Source organism: Colias croceus, chromosome 29 (genome assembly GCF_905220415.1).
Source record: "Colias croceus chromosome 29, ilColCroc2.1".
NCBI lineage: Eukaryota > Metazoa > Arthropoda > Insecta > Lepidoptera > Pieridae > Colias > Colias croceus.
In genome coordinates this window covers 722,262-737,453 of record NC_059565.1, presented here as the reverse complement: position 1 = coordinate 737,453, position 15,192 = coordinate 722,262, and the positions used below count along the sequence as shown (strand labels likewise).

Here is a 15,192-nt window from a genome sequence, read left to right as displayed (position 1 = left end):
CATTGTTAGTCATTTTACTGTAGCTATAGTCACTGTTAGTCGTATTACTGTCGCTATAGTCGCTGTTAGTAATTGCATTGTCGCTATAGTCACAGTTATTCCCTGTACTATTGCTATAGTCAATGTTAGTCGTATGACTGTCGCTGTAGTCACTGTTAGTCGTTGTACTATCGCTATAGTCACTGTTAGTCGTATTACTGTAGCTATAGTCACTGTTAGTTGTTGTACAGTTGCTGTTATTCGATGTACTGTCACTATAGTCACTGTTAGTTGTTTTACCGTCGCTATAGTTGCTGTTACTCATTATACTGTCGTTTAATTGTTACAATAGTCGTTGATAGTCGTTTTATTACGGTTGTACTCTCCCTAGTCACTGTTAGATGGTTTATTGTTGCTATAGTCACAGTTAGTCGCTGTACTGTCGCTATAGTCACTGTGAGTCGTTATTCACTAGCTGTCATTCAGTCAGTCAGTCAGTCAGTCAAGTGTACACTGTCACTAAAGTCATTGTTAGTCATTATTCACTAGCTGTCAGTCAGTCAGTCAGTCAGTCAGTCAGTCAAGTGTACACTGTCACTATAGTCATTGTTAGTCATTATTCACTAGCAGTCAGTCAGTCAGTCAGCTACTCACTGAGCGGCTGCAGGTTGCGTCTGGCGGCGCGCGGCGAGGGCGGGTGGTGCGGCGCCGCGCGGGACGCTCCTGGTGCACGGCATACCGCCGCTTGTACCACTTCGCATACGCGACGGAAACGGCGTATGTTGCCTGGTAGAGAAGGGATTGGGTGTTAAGTCTGTCATTTGCAATACTAGCACACTGTTTGAGTTTGAGACTATTTCCGTTTTTCAACGTTATATTTTTTATTGGCAATTCCATCAAAAACGCTTACTCCAGTCAGTCAAGACATTCGATTCACAATAATTCCAAAAGTTTTCAAACTTGGGTCAAGTGAATGGTACATTGGGACGACAATAAATCTCATTTTGCAACCTTGTCCGCAATCCGGAACTGCAATTAAATTATTTTTTGCTGTATGGTCGTGAAAAAAATTCCAAAAGTTCTGCAAACTTGGAGAAGTTTTCGATATAATATTTCATATCACGTATTAAAATTGCAACCAATCTCAGTGTACGGAACATCTTTTAATATTGAATATTAATGGTTTTTTTTTATTAAACTGAATGAGATTGCAAATTTGTAAATGCGTCAGAATAGATGTTTTCGAAGTTTGCAACCAAATTCCAAAACTTTTGTAATTATTCCGAGACCACCTTACTCGAAAAAATCACCACGAATTAAAAATAATTATAAATAAACATGTTTCGGTCAACGAAAAAGGTTGCTTTATACAACCGTTCGGTATATATTTCCGATATCTGTGTCGAGTTTGCAGAACTTTTGGAATTTTTTTCACGACCATACAGCAAAAAATAATTTAATTGCAATTTTAACAATGTTCCGTACACTTAGATTGATTGCAAATTTAATACGTGATATGAAATATTATATCGAAAACTTCTCCAAGTTTGCAGAACTTTTGGAATTTTTTTCACGACCATACAGCAAAAAATAATTTAATTGCAATTTCAACAATGTTCCGGAATGCGGACAAGGTTGCCAAATGAGATTTATTGTCGTCCCAATGAACCATTCACTTGACCGAAGTTTGAAAACTTTTGGAATTATTGTTAAATTTTCGATTTCGAATGTCGATTCTGACTGATGTATAAGCAATTAAACGTAAAAAGTGAAACTCACCAGATAATAAAGTAAACGTAATGGCGTATAAATACTCCTTTCCGTTTTCACCGGGCGCTTTTGTTATTGTAGAAATGTCAACCTAGAAAAAATATTTCAAAATTAAAAATAAAATTTACAGAAATAAAACTTGTAGAACCAATACAGCAACTATTTATAACTTTTCGCAAATTTCGACATTCGCATGGAAATTAAACCGGCCAAGTGCGAGACGGACTCGCGGACTGAGGGCTCTGAACAAATCTATTTTTTATTATGTTGTAACTGTAAAATTTATTTTATAATCAATTATTCTTTTATGTGTGCTATAAGACATTTCTTCAAGACTCTGTGTTCACTGGAAGTACCCTGTAAGTTTTGATTCCCTTAACTCCACTATATAAAGAAATACAATTTTCCTTCCTTTCTTCTTTCCTATTTATCAATATTTCTCACCTGAAATCTAACATGTCGCTGGAACATGGCCGGCGCGTTGGACCCTCTCTTGTATTCCACGCGAAACGACATCGGGCTCAATACACTGTGTGATAATTCCGCTATCTGCAAATAAATTACAAAAAACTTGTTAATTTTGTGTTTATTATTTACTTCTTAATTAAATCTATACTAATAATATTAAAAAGCTAAAGAGTTTGTTTGTTTGAACGCGCTAATCTCAGAAACCACTGGTCTGATTTAAAAAATTTGCTGTTAGAAATCGGTTCAAATCGGTTCAACATATAAGCTACTAGCTTTCCGCCCGCGGCTTCGCCCGCGATTTCAAAGAAAAACCCGCATAGTTCCCGTTCCCGAGGCATTTACGGGATAAAACCTATCCTATCTCTTAAGTTGGATCGAACTGCACATGGTGTGCGAATTTTATTATAATCGGTTAAGTGGTTTAGGAGTCCATTGAGGACAAACATTGTGACACGAGATTTATATATTATATAAGCTATATATAATATCATCACGCTAAGACCAACAGGAGCGGAGCACTGCGGGTAAAACCGCACGGCACAGCTAATGGTATGTAAATATCAATATAAATACGTCAGAAACATCTTAAACTACATTTCTACAAATATGTCAGAAACATCTTTAATAACATTGCTAGAAATATGTTTGAAAATATGTCAAAAAAATGTCTAGAAATAGCGTCATGATAATATTGGAAGAAATATGTCTGAAACAGCTTCAAGAGAATATATTCTTCGAAGATAGCTTCAATGAGATTCTAGAAAAGTTTTTCAATGACTGATGAAAAAGGGGAACTGACAATACCAAAAATCTTTTAATAATACAATTCCCTGTATAAAAAATCGACTAAAATAACCTCAATGGCATTCATTTAAAAAATAGGGCCAATAACTTTTTAAATAAACACCAACATTAGAATAAAGCAGTTCTATTTCTTATGTTATGTTTTCTTTCAGCAAAATTTGCTATCTCCAGTATTTCAATCATTGCCCTCCATTGCCCATAGAAAATTCCAATCCCAAAATCTGTAGAAACACACCTTACACTATACAGGGTGTCCCACTGTTGGTATACTAAGCTCAAAGGAGGTTTTAGTATTACATACGCTGAGTACGTAAAAAATACTTAAAAAATTCCAGACGCATTTTTTTTTCAAATAGATGAATTCTTAAAACTATGTGTACACCCACAACAAGCAACCCCCCCATTTTAGCCACCGGCACGTGAGCTATCGTTTAAGATTATGTTTTCATAGACAAAATGCTCACATTAACGAAGCAGTATATGCCGGCTGCGCGAAGCTAGAGAAGAAAACATGGATTTTCAGGAAAAAATTAGCAAACAATTTTTGACGTAATTTTGTTATTTAAGTATTTTTCACGTGATCAGTGTATGCTAAACTACAAGTCCCTTCGCGCTTAGTATACCAATAGTGGGACACCCTGTATATTTATAACATTTTTCATACTCACACTCAAAAACGCGTGTATCAAGTCAGCCTTAACCGTGGCTAGCGGTTTCCCCTTGACAAGTGCGGTGAATGTTTCTTCCTTATCCGCAGAGAGTAATAACGAACCGAACCAGGAACGTTTTGTTAGTTCGGGCGAACTTTCTGGAGTCAAGTGGACCTCTTCTGAGGATGCTGGAATCAAATCAAATCAAATGGTGAAATATAGTGTGATTAGTCGTTGTAAATCAGATCAAATGGTGAAATAAAGAGTGATTAGTCGTTGTAAATCAGATCAAACGGTGAAATAAAGTGTGATTGATCGTTGTAAATAAAATCAAATGGTGAAATAAAGTGTGATTGATCGTTGTAAATAAAATCAAATGGTGAAATAAAGTGTGATTGATCGTTGTAAATAAAATCAAATGGTGAAATAAAGTGTGATTGATCGTTGTAAATAAAATCAAATGGTGAAATAAAGTGTGATTGGTCGTTGCAAATCAAATCAAATGATGAAATAAAGTGTGATTGGTCGTTGTAAATCAAATCAAATGGTGAAATAAAGAGTGATTGATCGTTGTAAATAAAATCAAATGGTGAAATAAAGTGTGATTGGTCGTTGCAACTCAAATCAAATGATGAAATAAAGTGTGATTGGTCGTTGTAAATCAAATCAAATGGCGAAATAAAGTGTGATTAGTCGTTGTAAATCAAATCAAATGGTGAAATAAAGAGTGATTAGTCGTTTTAAATCAAATCAAATGGTGAAATAAAGTGTGATTGGTCGTTGCAAATCAAATCAAATGGTGAAATAAAGTGTGATTGGTCGTTGTAAATCAAATCAAATAGTGAAATAAAGTGTGATTAGTCGTTGCAAATCAAATAAAATGGTGAAATAAAGTGTGATTAGTCGTTGTAAATCAAATCAAATAGTGGGTAAGTTATAGATAAAATGATGTAGTTTTGGCACATAAATGCATTTAAAACAAGCGGAGATAAGTCTACAAAGTTTTAATAAAATATGTCCGTTTAAAGTGCGTCAAAATAGACCTTTCTTAATATTTTTTCTGATTTTTACTTATACCCTCAAATATACTCACTTTGCATTTTCCTCCTATGAAACCGTGGAGAACCGAGGAATGAATTTTTGATAGTGGCCAAGCGTGCTCGCCACGGTGCCGCCGGTCCTGTGCCGGGCGCTGCGGGAACTATCGTGGGAGAAGAGTCGCATCAATTTCGATACAGTACATTTATTAAGCATTTGAATGCTATAAAACTAGAATATTGGTAAATACATTTATTAATTTATAAGGAACTAGCTTTCCACCCGCGGCATCGCCCGCGCAGTCAAAGAAAAACCCGCATAGTTCCCGTTGGATTTCCGGGATAAAACCTATCCTATGTCCTTTCTCGTGTATCAAAATATCTCTATACCATATATCATGCAAATTGGTTCAGTAGTTAAGGCGTGATTGAGTAACAGACAGACAGACAGAGTTACTTTCGCATTTATAATATTAGTATGGATTTAGGTTAAAGCTAGCCAAAATTAAGGAGAGAAATACCAAACTGTGCAATATTTTATATGACAAAACGTTTAATAATGTAATAACTTCTCAAATCATACAATTTGTAATTTCGCTAAAACATTTACAATTAATTACATCCATACTAATATTATAAATGCGAAAGTAACTCTGTCTGTCTGTCTGTTACTCAATCACGCTTAAACTACTGAACCAATTTGCATGAAATTTGGTATGGAGATATTTTGATACCCGAGAAAGGACATAGGCTACCTTTTATTGCGAAACATGTACCAAGGGCGAAGCCGGGGCGGACCTCTAGTTTCAAATAAATAAATAATAAGTACCCGCAATAGTCCCCAAATTGGGGAACAGTGATGTTTGCGCCGGCGATTGCGCAGTCGGTCCCGGAAGAGATGATCTTTCTCGCACTGAAAATTGTATTTCATTATTAAATTAAAACTTAAAATGTAATCACTACATATTATAAAACAAGGTCATCCGTTGCGTCTGTCTATCTGTTCGCGATAAACTCAAAAAATACTAAATCAATTTTCATTAATGATTATATAAAAGCTAATAAATCATAAAAGAGGGGATAGTACATGCAGCACGCTCTATCGAGTCGATAATACATGAAGCACGCTCTATCGAGTCGATAATACATGCAGCACGCTCTATCGAGTCGATAATACATGCAGCACGCTCTATCGAGTCGATAATACATGCAGCACGCTCTATCGAGTCGATACTACATGCAGCACGCTCTATCGAGTCGATACTACATGCAGCACGCTCTATCGAGTCGATAATACATGCAGCACGCTCTATCGAGTCGATAATACATGCAGCACGCTCTATCGAGTCGATACTACATGCAGCACGCTCTATCGAGTCGATACTACATGCAGCACGCTCTATCGAGTCGATAATACATGCAGCACGCTCTATCGAGTCGATAATACATGCAGCACGCTCTATCGAGTCGATAATACATGCAGCACGCTCTATCGAGTCGATAATACATGCAGCACGCTCTATCGAGTCGATACTACATGCAGCACGCTCTATCGAGTCGATACTACATGCAGCACGCTCTATCGAGTCGATACTACATGCAGCACGCTCTATCGAGTCGATACTACATGCAGCACGCTCTATCGAGTCGATACTACATGCAGCACGCTCTATCGAGTCGATAATACATGCAGCACGCTCTATCGAGTCGATAATACATGCAGCACGCTCTATCGAGTCGATACTACATGCAGCACGCTCTATCGAGTCGATACTACATGCAGCACGCTCTATCGAGTCGATACTACATGCAGCACGCTCTATCGAGTCGATACTACATGCAGTACGTATTATCTGCATATATTATCGACTGCTGACGAGAACGTGCTGCATGTATTATCGACTCGATAGAACGTACTATTCGGGTTATCGATACGATAGAGCGTGTTGCACGTTCTATGGAATCGATGCACAAATATTTTTTTAGTACTTTTGAAGTGAAACTTCTTTAGGCACGATGAGAATAAAACTTCAGGGTCGCGCGTCATGGCAATACCGTCACGTCATGAACGGCGACGATTTTTGTACCTTTCAATCTTGCCAACGAAGTTTCACTTCTGACACGTGTGTTTATACATTTTCTATATTTTACTAGGTTGTATAACATTAACTACCTCTGTGCGAGTGAGACGGACTGTGCGGTCGGACAGAGACGGAAGACCCGACCATTGGCGATTCGTTTATTATTATAACAGCCTCGCCTGGTTCACCGCCTGAAATTGTTTAAATTAATTGATGAAGTATTTTGTTAAATTTTACGTGAGTATTATCTTAATATATATAAATCTCGTGTCACAATGTTTGTCCTCAATGGACTCCTAAACCACTTAACCGATTATAATAAAATTCGCACACCATGTGCAGTTCGATCCAACTTGAGAGATAGGATAGTTTAAATCTCAAATCGTTTTAGAGAAAGCGGGCGAAGCCGCGGGCGGTAAGCTAGTACATAAAGAAATTAAAGATTTTTTACGGATTTCAAACGCGATTTATCCCCGTGACCACGCTCGATGCAAAGTGTGCTATATGTCGGGAAAATAATATCACTACATAGTATAAAACAAAGTCGCTTTCTCTGTCCCTACGTCCCTTTGTATGCTTAAATCTTTAAAACTGCGTAACGGATTTTGATGCGGTTTTTTTAAATAGATAGAGTGATTCAAGAGGAAGTTTTTAGTATACAATTTATTAGGTTTTAGACAAAGCGGGCGAAGCCGCGGGCGGTAAGCTAGTAATGAATAAATCGCGTTTAAAATCTATAATTTTATTTTTTATTTCGGGTGACACTGTTTGTGTAATATACATATTATCCATACTTAATATTATAAATGCGAAAGTAACTCTGTCTGTCTGTCTGTTACTCAATCACGCCTTAACTACTGAACCAATTTGCATGAAATTTGGTATGGAGGTATTTTGATACCCCATTAAAGGGCATGGGATAGGTTTTATCCCGGAAGTCCAACGGGAACGGGAACTATGCGGGTTTTTCTTTGACTGCGCGGGCGAAGCCGCGGGTGGAAAGCTAGTTATCTGTAATTTACGCAGTAACGGTTAAAGCAGCCGGTCGGTAACAAAATATTTATAACTAGCTTTCCGCCTGCGGCTTCGCCCGCGTTTTCAAAGAAAACCGGCATAGTTCCCGTTCCCGTGGGATTTCCGGGATAAAACCTAGCCTATATTACTCGAGGATAATGTAGCTTTCGAATGGTGAAAGAATTTTTAAAATCGGTCCAGTAGTTTATGAGCCTATTCATTACAATCAAACAAACAAAGTTTTCCTCTTTTTAATATTAGTGTAGAAAAATTTTATATTTGTAATCGATTTAATAAAAATACTACTCACTTATATTCAGACTTATGGTGGGTCCAGTAGAATTAGCCCTTTGGTGATGATGTTCGCGGACGGAAGGTGACGCTGAAATTAAAGTTTTATCAAAATCGTTCCAGCTGGTGAGGTGGTAGAGAGTAATAGCGACATACAAATGTTTGAAATGTAATTACGTCTCTTCGTGATCACATTAATTAATTAAGAATTGTAATAACTATAAATTTAAAATAGCGCCATCTATAAGAATTAAGAAATTTTGGATTTATTCAAATACACTTCATAATTTATCTTTCTGTGTTGTTGCGGAAATACCCTATATCACTCTCTATGTTTCTAGAAACTATTCTCAGTAACAGAAATCATAAAAATAGGTCCAGCGCGACGTGAAAGAAAAAACAAACAAACACGCATTACATTTATAAAGTAAGCAAGCTAGTAAAGATACAACTTTAAACAATTAAATAGATTAGAATATGAAATTTTTAAAGAATAGAAAAAATTCGATCACGAGACTGGATTTATTTGAATGCAATTTATTTTAATGTAGTAAGGATTACACCAACAAACAACCAAAAAGATTATTTTAAACAATATTAACAAATACAAATAAATTAAAAATATACCCAAAGGCGATCCAGGCGTCGCCGGGGTGCCGCCTAGTGAAGAAACACGATGAGGTGTGTGACCTGAAAATATTAATAAATTATATTGATTATTTTTCCGACCCAAATATCGACCAATAGAATTGCACCATTCGACGTCACGTGGTACAACCTACATGGTATTATACTTTTGAAAATTTTCTCTGGTCGTTGACGTCAAACTGACAGGTTGAATTCAATTGTGAAATTATTGGCCGACATTTGGGACGGAAAAATAATCTTCAAAATTATCTGGCATTTCCAAGTCGTCAAGTTTTTCAGAAAAAATCACTCACGCTTCGCGCTCGTGATTTTTTAACCTTGACTAAAAACTTGACTCCTTCATTTGTTTGCAACGAACCTATCGGAAAATACCCGATAATTTTGAAGCTCTTGTGGTATTATAAGTGATTATTATTTAATTTAAACTAGGTATGTATGTTTTAGTCGTTTAAAAGTCATTTATTAACATAAAAGGTTCTTTCAAAATTAATATCAGAATCTAAATATACATGAAATCTAAATGTATATAAAATTCTCATGTCGCGGTGTTTGTGAAACTCCTCCGAAACGTCTGGGCCGATTCTCATGAAATTTTTTGCCTATTGGGTCAACATCTATTTATCATGTATGTAGAAGGCGTAACAACGTTTACCGGGACAGTTTTCATATATAACAACTAGCTTACCGCCCGCGGCTTCGCCCGCTTTCTCTAAAACGATTAGAGATTTAAACTATCCTATCTCTCAAGTTGGATCGAACTGCATATGGTGTGCGAATTTTATTATAATCGGTTAAGTGGTTTAGGAGTCCATTGAGGACAAACATTGTGACACGAGATTTATATATATTAAGATATGTTTGCTGAAAATTTATTACAGCGCCATCTAGTTTTGAACTAGCGACTTTATATCAAGGAAATGATTGAAAATGTACTCTAGGAAGAGCGAGATCTTCTAACACAAGCATTTAAATGCTTAAAAGGATGTCTCAATGACTGATATAATTGTAAACATATTTGTTACTGAATAAATATTTTTGATTTAAAAAAAAAAATGAAAGATTGGATGAATGAAATGTTTCGTTTTGATCTATTTGAACGGATTTTGATTTGTGATAAATTGTAAGTTTGTACAAAAAGAAAAATAAAACATTTCAAACCAAGTGCTTGTAATGACAATAGTTTTGTAATGGATGCGAGTTCTTTGAAAAAAAAATCACATTCGAACTCACTCTTCACATGCTACAAAAACTATTAAACCACATTTGTAATAACTTCCCTATACCAAAACTATAAAGAAACACTAAAAATCTTCTATTTGACATTAAAATGCAACAAAATCTTAATTTCAAAAAATTCTACTACACATTTTTTTCTTCGACTATAGTACACGACGTTAAAACGAAACAAAAACTACAAACACGAAAAAAAATATTTAGAAATTGAATACTTCACGGACGGAAAGACCCCGAGTGTGCGAAACGTTGGGATAATAATAAAATGAATAAATCGCGTTTAAAGTATTTAATTTCTACGTGAATAATACTCGCGTATAACAAGTGATAACTGCGTTAAAAACAACCGACTTCAAACTTGCACTTGCAAAATTTACAAATACCTACAGACAAAAATGCTCATAAAATAAAAACTACTGGGCCTATCCGAATAAAATTTTTATGGGACCAATTCGACACCATCCCGCATCGAACAAAAAAAGAATCACGTAAATCGGTTCAGAAACCTCGGAGTAATCGGTGTACATACATAAAAAAAAATAAAAAAAATATACCGGCCGAATTGATAACCTCCTCCTTTTTTTTGAAGTCGGTTAAAAATCAAACAAATGTCAAAAATATATATTTCTCTTTTTTTTCATATAAAGAAACACCACTCACCAGGCGGGCTGGCAGACAGCTGCGGCGAGCTGCGTCCCTCAGTGCGTCGGCTGGAGGACCTGCTACGACCAAACCTGCCCTCAATTCTAATGTTAATCGTGAACTACCCGCAAATTATATAAAAAAAAGAGTGTGTGTATATGTACACGCGTTAGAAGTTATACTTCTTTGGCGTATGGAAAAAAAAGAATATACAACTTGAACATGGTTATCAATTTTCATACCACCTAGAACTAACTTCATGCTGTTAAATTTAGGTGTCGGTGTGCGCGCGCATCGTAAAAATTCACTCTCATCATTTTTCTCCATCGCGCCAAAAGAAGTATAACTTCAAAAAAAAAATACTTTTTTTTACAACAACAACCCTTTTAAATTTTCTCTATTTAAAACTCAAATATTTATTCAATTAGACTTCTCGTAGAAGCACTTTTGAATCGTCATTACATAGTTTAACCATTTACCACCGATTCGGAAAGCAGTTTCTACGGAGAAGAACCGGCAAGAAAATCCGTAGTTACTCTTTTAATATCATGTTATTTTACATTTTTATTTTACCTAATAATTATGTATTTACATAATGATCATAATAATGTGGCCAAAGAACTGTCCTGTGGTTCTTATGCAATCTTCAAAGGATTGTCATTCAAAAGCGCTTTTAAAGGAAGTCCAGTCGACAAAATAAATGTTTGAGTTTCAACAAATAAACCAAGTTGTTTTTACATAATAGTTGTTTAAAACACTGAATATAAAAGTACTATAGTATATGAAAATAAATTTATAGATTGTTGTTGTAAAAGGGATTTAATTGTAATGATAAAATAAATAGTTTAAAAAGCTAAACTGAAAATAGAGAAAGAAGAACAGAGGTCCAAAGACAGTCCCTTGAAGAACACCAGTATAACGTAATTTTTTACTTGACTATAAAAAATTGTAAGCAATTCCAATAACTCTCTATAGAGTTAAAATCGTATGTTATTCATGAAACTGCATGTAATAAATAATAATTACTGCAACATCGTTTTTTTTACTCCTATATCTATAGTAGTGAGAGTGTCAAATGCTTTTAAATATTACAAACTTAAGTTATCAAACTAAGTCAAATATACGTCTATACATTCCATGTGCACAACTATTGAAACAATTTTTGTCAATCTGTTTGTCAGTTTGTTTGTTTATACACTACAGAAAAAATTGCATGAAATTCAATGCAATTTTCACCAATATACTGCTAGCACTTATAAATATATAATGCAGGTTTTGTTATGGACTTATATTTATCTGAGACTAAAAAAATCGTAAAATTTCAAGTTTAAATGAATCTTAAGCCTTTGGACAAATAATTTTCAAAGTGTTGAATGAACGAATGAATGAATATTCACCTGAACTGTGACCGCCTGGGAGTGATCGGTGACCCTTCGCTTATTTGTCCAAAATGTGCTGACTGACCGTTTACCTGAAATCATTTTAGTGTTTTATTAGTTAAAATGTAAGTATTTGATTATTTAAGCGGTGATCGCCATTAATTTGACACTTTGTTTTTATAATTATATTTGTATAGTTTTCTTTCCGTCTCTCCGTGTACAAGTTTATAAAATCTGTGTCTGTATATAATTTTGTATATTTATCTGTCTATGTTTGTTCTTATCAGGTTAAGAGAGCGCGGCCGGTTCATTTGATACAGTTGTGTGTATATCGTTTTGTGTACGATTGTGTATTTCAGTGTCTGAGTGTATTTAATTTATCAATCTCTCTATGTCTGCCTGTTTGTGTTTTATAAATATCTTTCTGCATACGTGTATATGATGTGTATGTGAAGTGTAGTGTGGTGTGTATTTTTTTGTTTGTGTATCTATATATATAAAACTCAAAGGTGACTGATATAGTGATCTATATCAACGCACAGCCCAAACCACTGGATGGATCGGGCTGAAATTTTACATGCAGGTAAATGTTAGGACGGAGGCGTCCCCTAATAAAGGATTAAAATAGGGGATGAAAATTTGTATCATGTTTATTTATCTTTTCCACGCAGGCGAAGCTGCGGGCAACAGCTCGTATTGTATATAGGTTTAGAGTGTGTGTGTGTGTGTGTGTGTGTGTATCTCACCCGGCAGGTATCAAGTCGTTTCCGTGGAGGGTCAGTAGGCGCAGCGAGTGCGGGTGGGCGTGGCTCGTCATCTCGTGCGGGCCGACGCCGCTTGCGTTCGAGCAAGAGAAAGTATATCACTTTCTCTGTGTTGTGGCTGAAAATGTTTTTTTTTTAAATACAAAATGATAATTGCTAATTGACAATAATTGATAGATGCATTGATAATAAACAACTAGATTAACAATCGCATATTAAAAAGTCAGCAAAATAGTAAAAGGCTATGTGAACTTGGCATCCGACTTTTAAAAAGATTTGGTAAAAAAAGTAGGTTTGTATGAAAAAATATAAGTAACAGTAAATTCAACTCACTGCGGACTCAACAAATCCTGTATCAGCTTATCCCTATGTTTAAAACACCCCAAGCTGCATATCGCCTGCAACACATCTGGATCTATCGCGTCTGCTGACGGTAGAACCCTGGTTTGTACAACCTCCATCATTGGTAGTTCTTGTTCCAATTCTCCTCGACCCCCTGCGGTTACCCAGGGGTGGCGGGTTATTTCTGCTAGCTGGAATTTGATTATGTATATGTTACCGGAAATGTATGAAATCAAGGAATTGTATACAATTCCTAGGAAATGTATAGAATTCCTAAAATCGCTCGGAAATGTGTGAAATAAATTATTTTATACACATTTCCTAGGAAATCTATACATTTCCTAAATAGCTATCGGAAATGTAAAACATTTAAGATATTGATATAAAAATGGGTTTTATTGTTACATAAATATTCTTAAAATTATAAAAACATACAACATACTTAGAGCTAGCGCGCAAGAGCAACTTTTGTTTCCGCAACTATTTAGTCTCTCCCATCAACTGTATGGGGAGTTGCGTCGCTACGTGCGCGCACTTTCTTACTAGCCCATACAGTTGATGGGAGAGACTCAATAGTGAACGAGACAAAAGTTGCTCTTGCGCGCTAGCTCTTAAAGTTACACAATGGAATAAATAAATATTTTGAGTAAAGATAAATTTTAGATTTTAAATGCAATCGATGTAGCACATGTGAAGTGTATTATGTAAGTTATGAACTGTAATGTGAAGTGTGTTTTTTTATTAATTCAATGGAAGGTGAATCAGCTGTTCAGTGAGATTTTATACATATAATATTTATTGATCCTTTGTTACACTCTTCTTACGAGAAAATAAAAACATCATACCCTACTAATAACTTGATTAAATTAATTGATTTATATTAACCACAGAGTTATGTTTTATATTTAAAGTTCTATAAATATATTCAAGAAAAAGGAAACAAATGGTTTTATTGGATAAAGTTTGACTTTCACCTCTTTTTTGAAGCTGGTTTAAACAACTCAACTAATCAATACCCAGCCTTTTCATTCTAAATAAATGATATAGAATATAAACACAAATATAAGCATGAAAACAAGTTATATTTTAAAATGGACACAGTAGTTTTAAATAAACATATAGACAAAATAAATAATTTAAAATACATACCGTCATCCTCTTCTCAGGGTTAACTTCAATCATCCCTCGTAATAATTGTTGGCAATCGGGCGGCACGAAATGGGGTACATGAAACACACCCCTTTTCACCTGAAAACATTTAATTTTATTATGAGAAAACCTAGGTATAATATGTAAATCATAATTTAATAATGTTATTTAATACTCTATTGTTCACGAGAGGTTGTGTAGGAATTGTTCTACATTTTTACCTTAATTAACTTGCATAGTCACTACACAGTATAAAAAAAAGTTGCTTTCTCTGCCCCTATGTCCCTTTGTATGCATCTTTAAAACTGCGCAACGGATTTTGATGTGGTTTTTTTTTAATAGATGGAGTGATTTAAGAGGAAGGTTTTAGTATATAATTTATTAGGTTTTAGACAAAGCGGTCGAAGCCGCGGGCGGTAAGCTAAGTGTAAGTAGCCTATAAAAACAAACCTTCATTTTTTTTCAAATAAGTTTTAAAATAATTATTATACACAACAGCTAAAACAAACTTTTAAATCTAGTTTTACACAGTAAACTATTAATGTAGGTTGTTTTTGAGTAAAATTTATACTTTATTGTAGTCAAACAAGTATTTTCATATTTAAATAACGAATTAAAAGTTTTTTTTTTTAATAATTATGAAGCACAAACCTTTTCGAGTAGTTGTCTTAAATTATCATCGTCAAACGGTAAGGCGCCCACCAGTAAAGCATATAAAATAACACCACACGACCAAACATCAGCCCTTCTGCCATCGTATTTTTCGCCCTGTAAAGTTTTAATTTAAACTTGAAAAATAATTTAAAATTTAGCTCAGCATTGTTTGTAAACAATGAAACAGATGACATTGATGATTGAAGTTTTAAATTTTTAGAAAGTACAGATTATGAATACCATGATACTTCAATCAAAATACGATCTTTAAAGATTATTAAAAATGT

At 34.9% G+C, this 15,192-nt stretch overlaps 1 protein-coding gene across 2 annotated transcripts in view; it reads right to left on the bottom strand.

Moving 5' to 3' along the window:
- The window catches only part of LOC123704397 (serine/threonine-protein kinase BRSK2), a 35,482-nt gene that overhangs the window by 2,889 nt on the left and 17,401 nt on the right, over positions 1-15,192 (bottom strand). Inside the window, exons 7-21 of one of the 2 annotated variants that reach the window (XM_045652757.1) lie at positions 14,903-15,019; positions 14,252-14,350; positions 13,094-13,293; positions 12,743-12,878; positions 12,015-12,088; positions 10,636-10,697; positions 8,722-8,784; positions 8,114-8,185; positions 6,882-6,980; positions 5,538-5,621; positions 4,765-4,872; positions 3,690-3,859; positions 2,194-2,298; positions 1,759-1,840; positions 634-765 (exon numbers count right to left, since the gene is read on the bottom strand). In XM_045652757.1, the coding sequence (XP_045508713.1) occupies positions 634-765; positions 1,759-1,840; positions 2,194-2,298; positions 3,690-3,859; positions 4,765-4,872; positions 5,538-5,621; positions 6,882-6,980; positions 8,114-8,185; positions 8,722-8,784; positions 10,636-10,697; positions 12,015-12,088; positions 12,743-12,878; positions 13,094-13,293; positions 14,252-14,350; positions 14,903-15,019 (1,603 nt within the window). The remainder of the gene's footprint in view (positions 1-633; positions 766-1,758; positions 1,841-2,193; positions 2,299-3,689; positions 3,860-4,764; positions 4,873-5,537; positions 5,622-6,881; positions 6,981-8,113; positions 8,186-8,721; positions 8,785-10,635; positions 10,698-12,014; positions 12,089-12,742; positions 12,879-13,093; positions 13,294-14,251; positions 14,351-14,902; positions 15,020-15,192) is intronic. The other variant, XM_045652758.1, reaches the window with a different exon arrangement.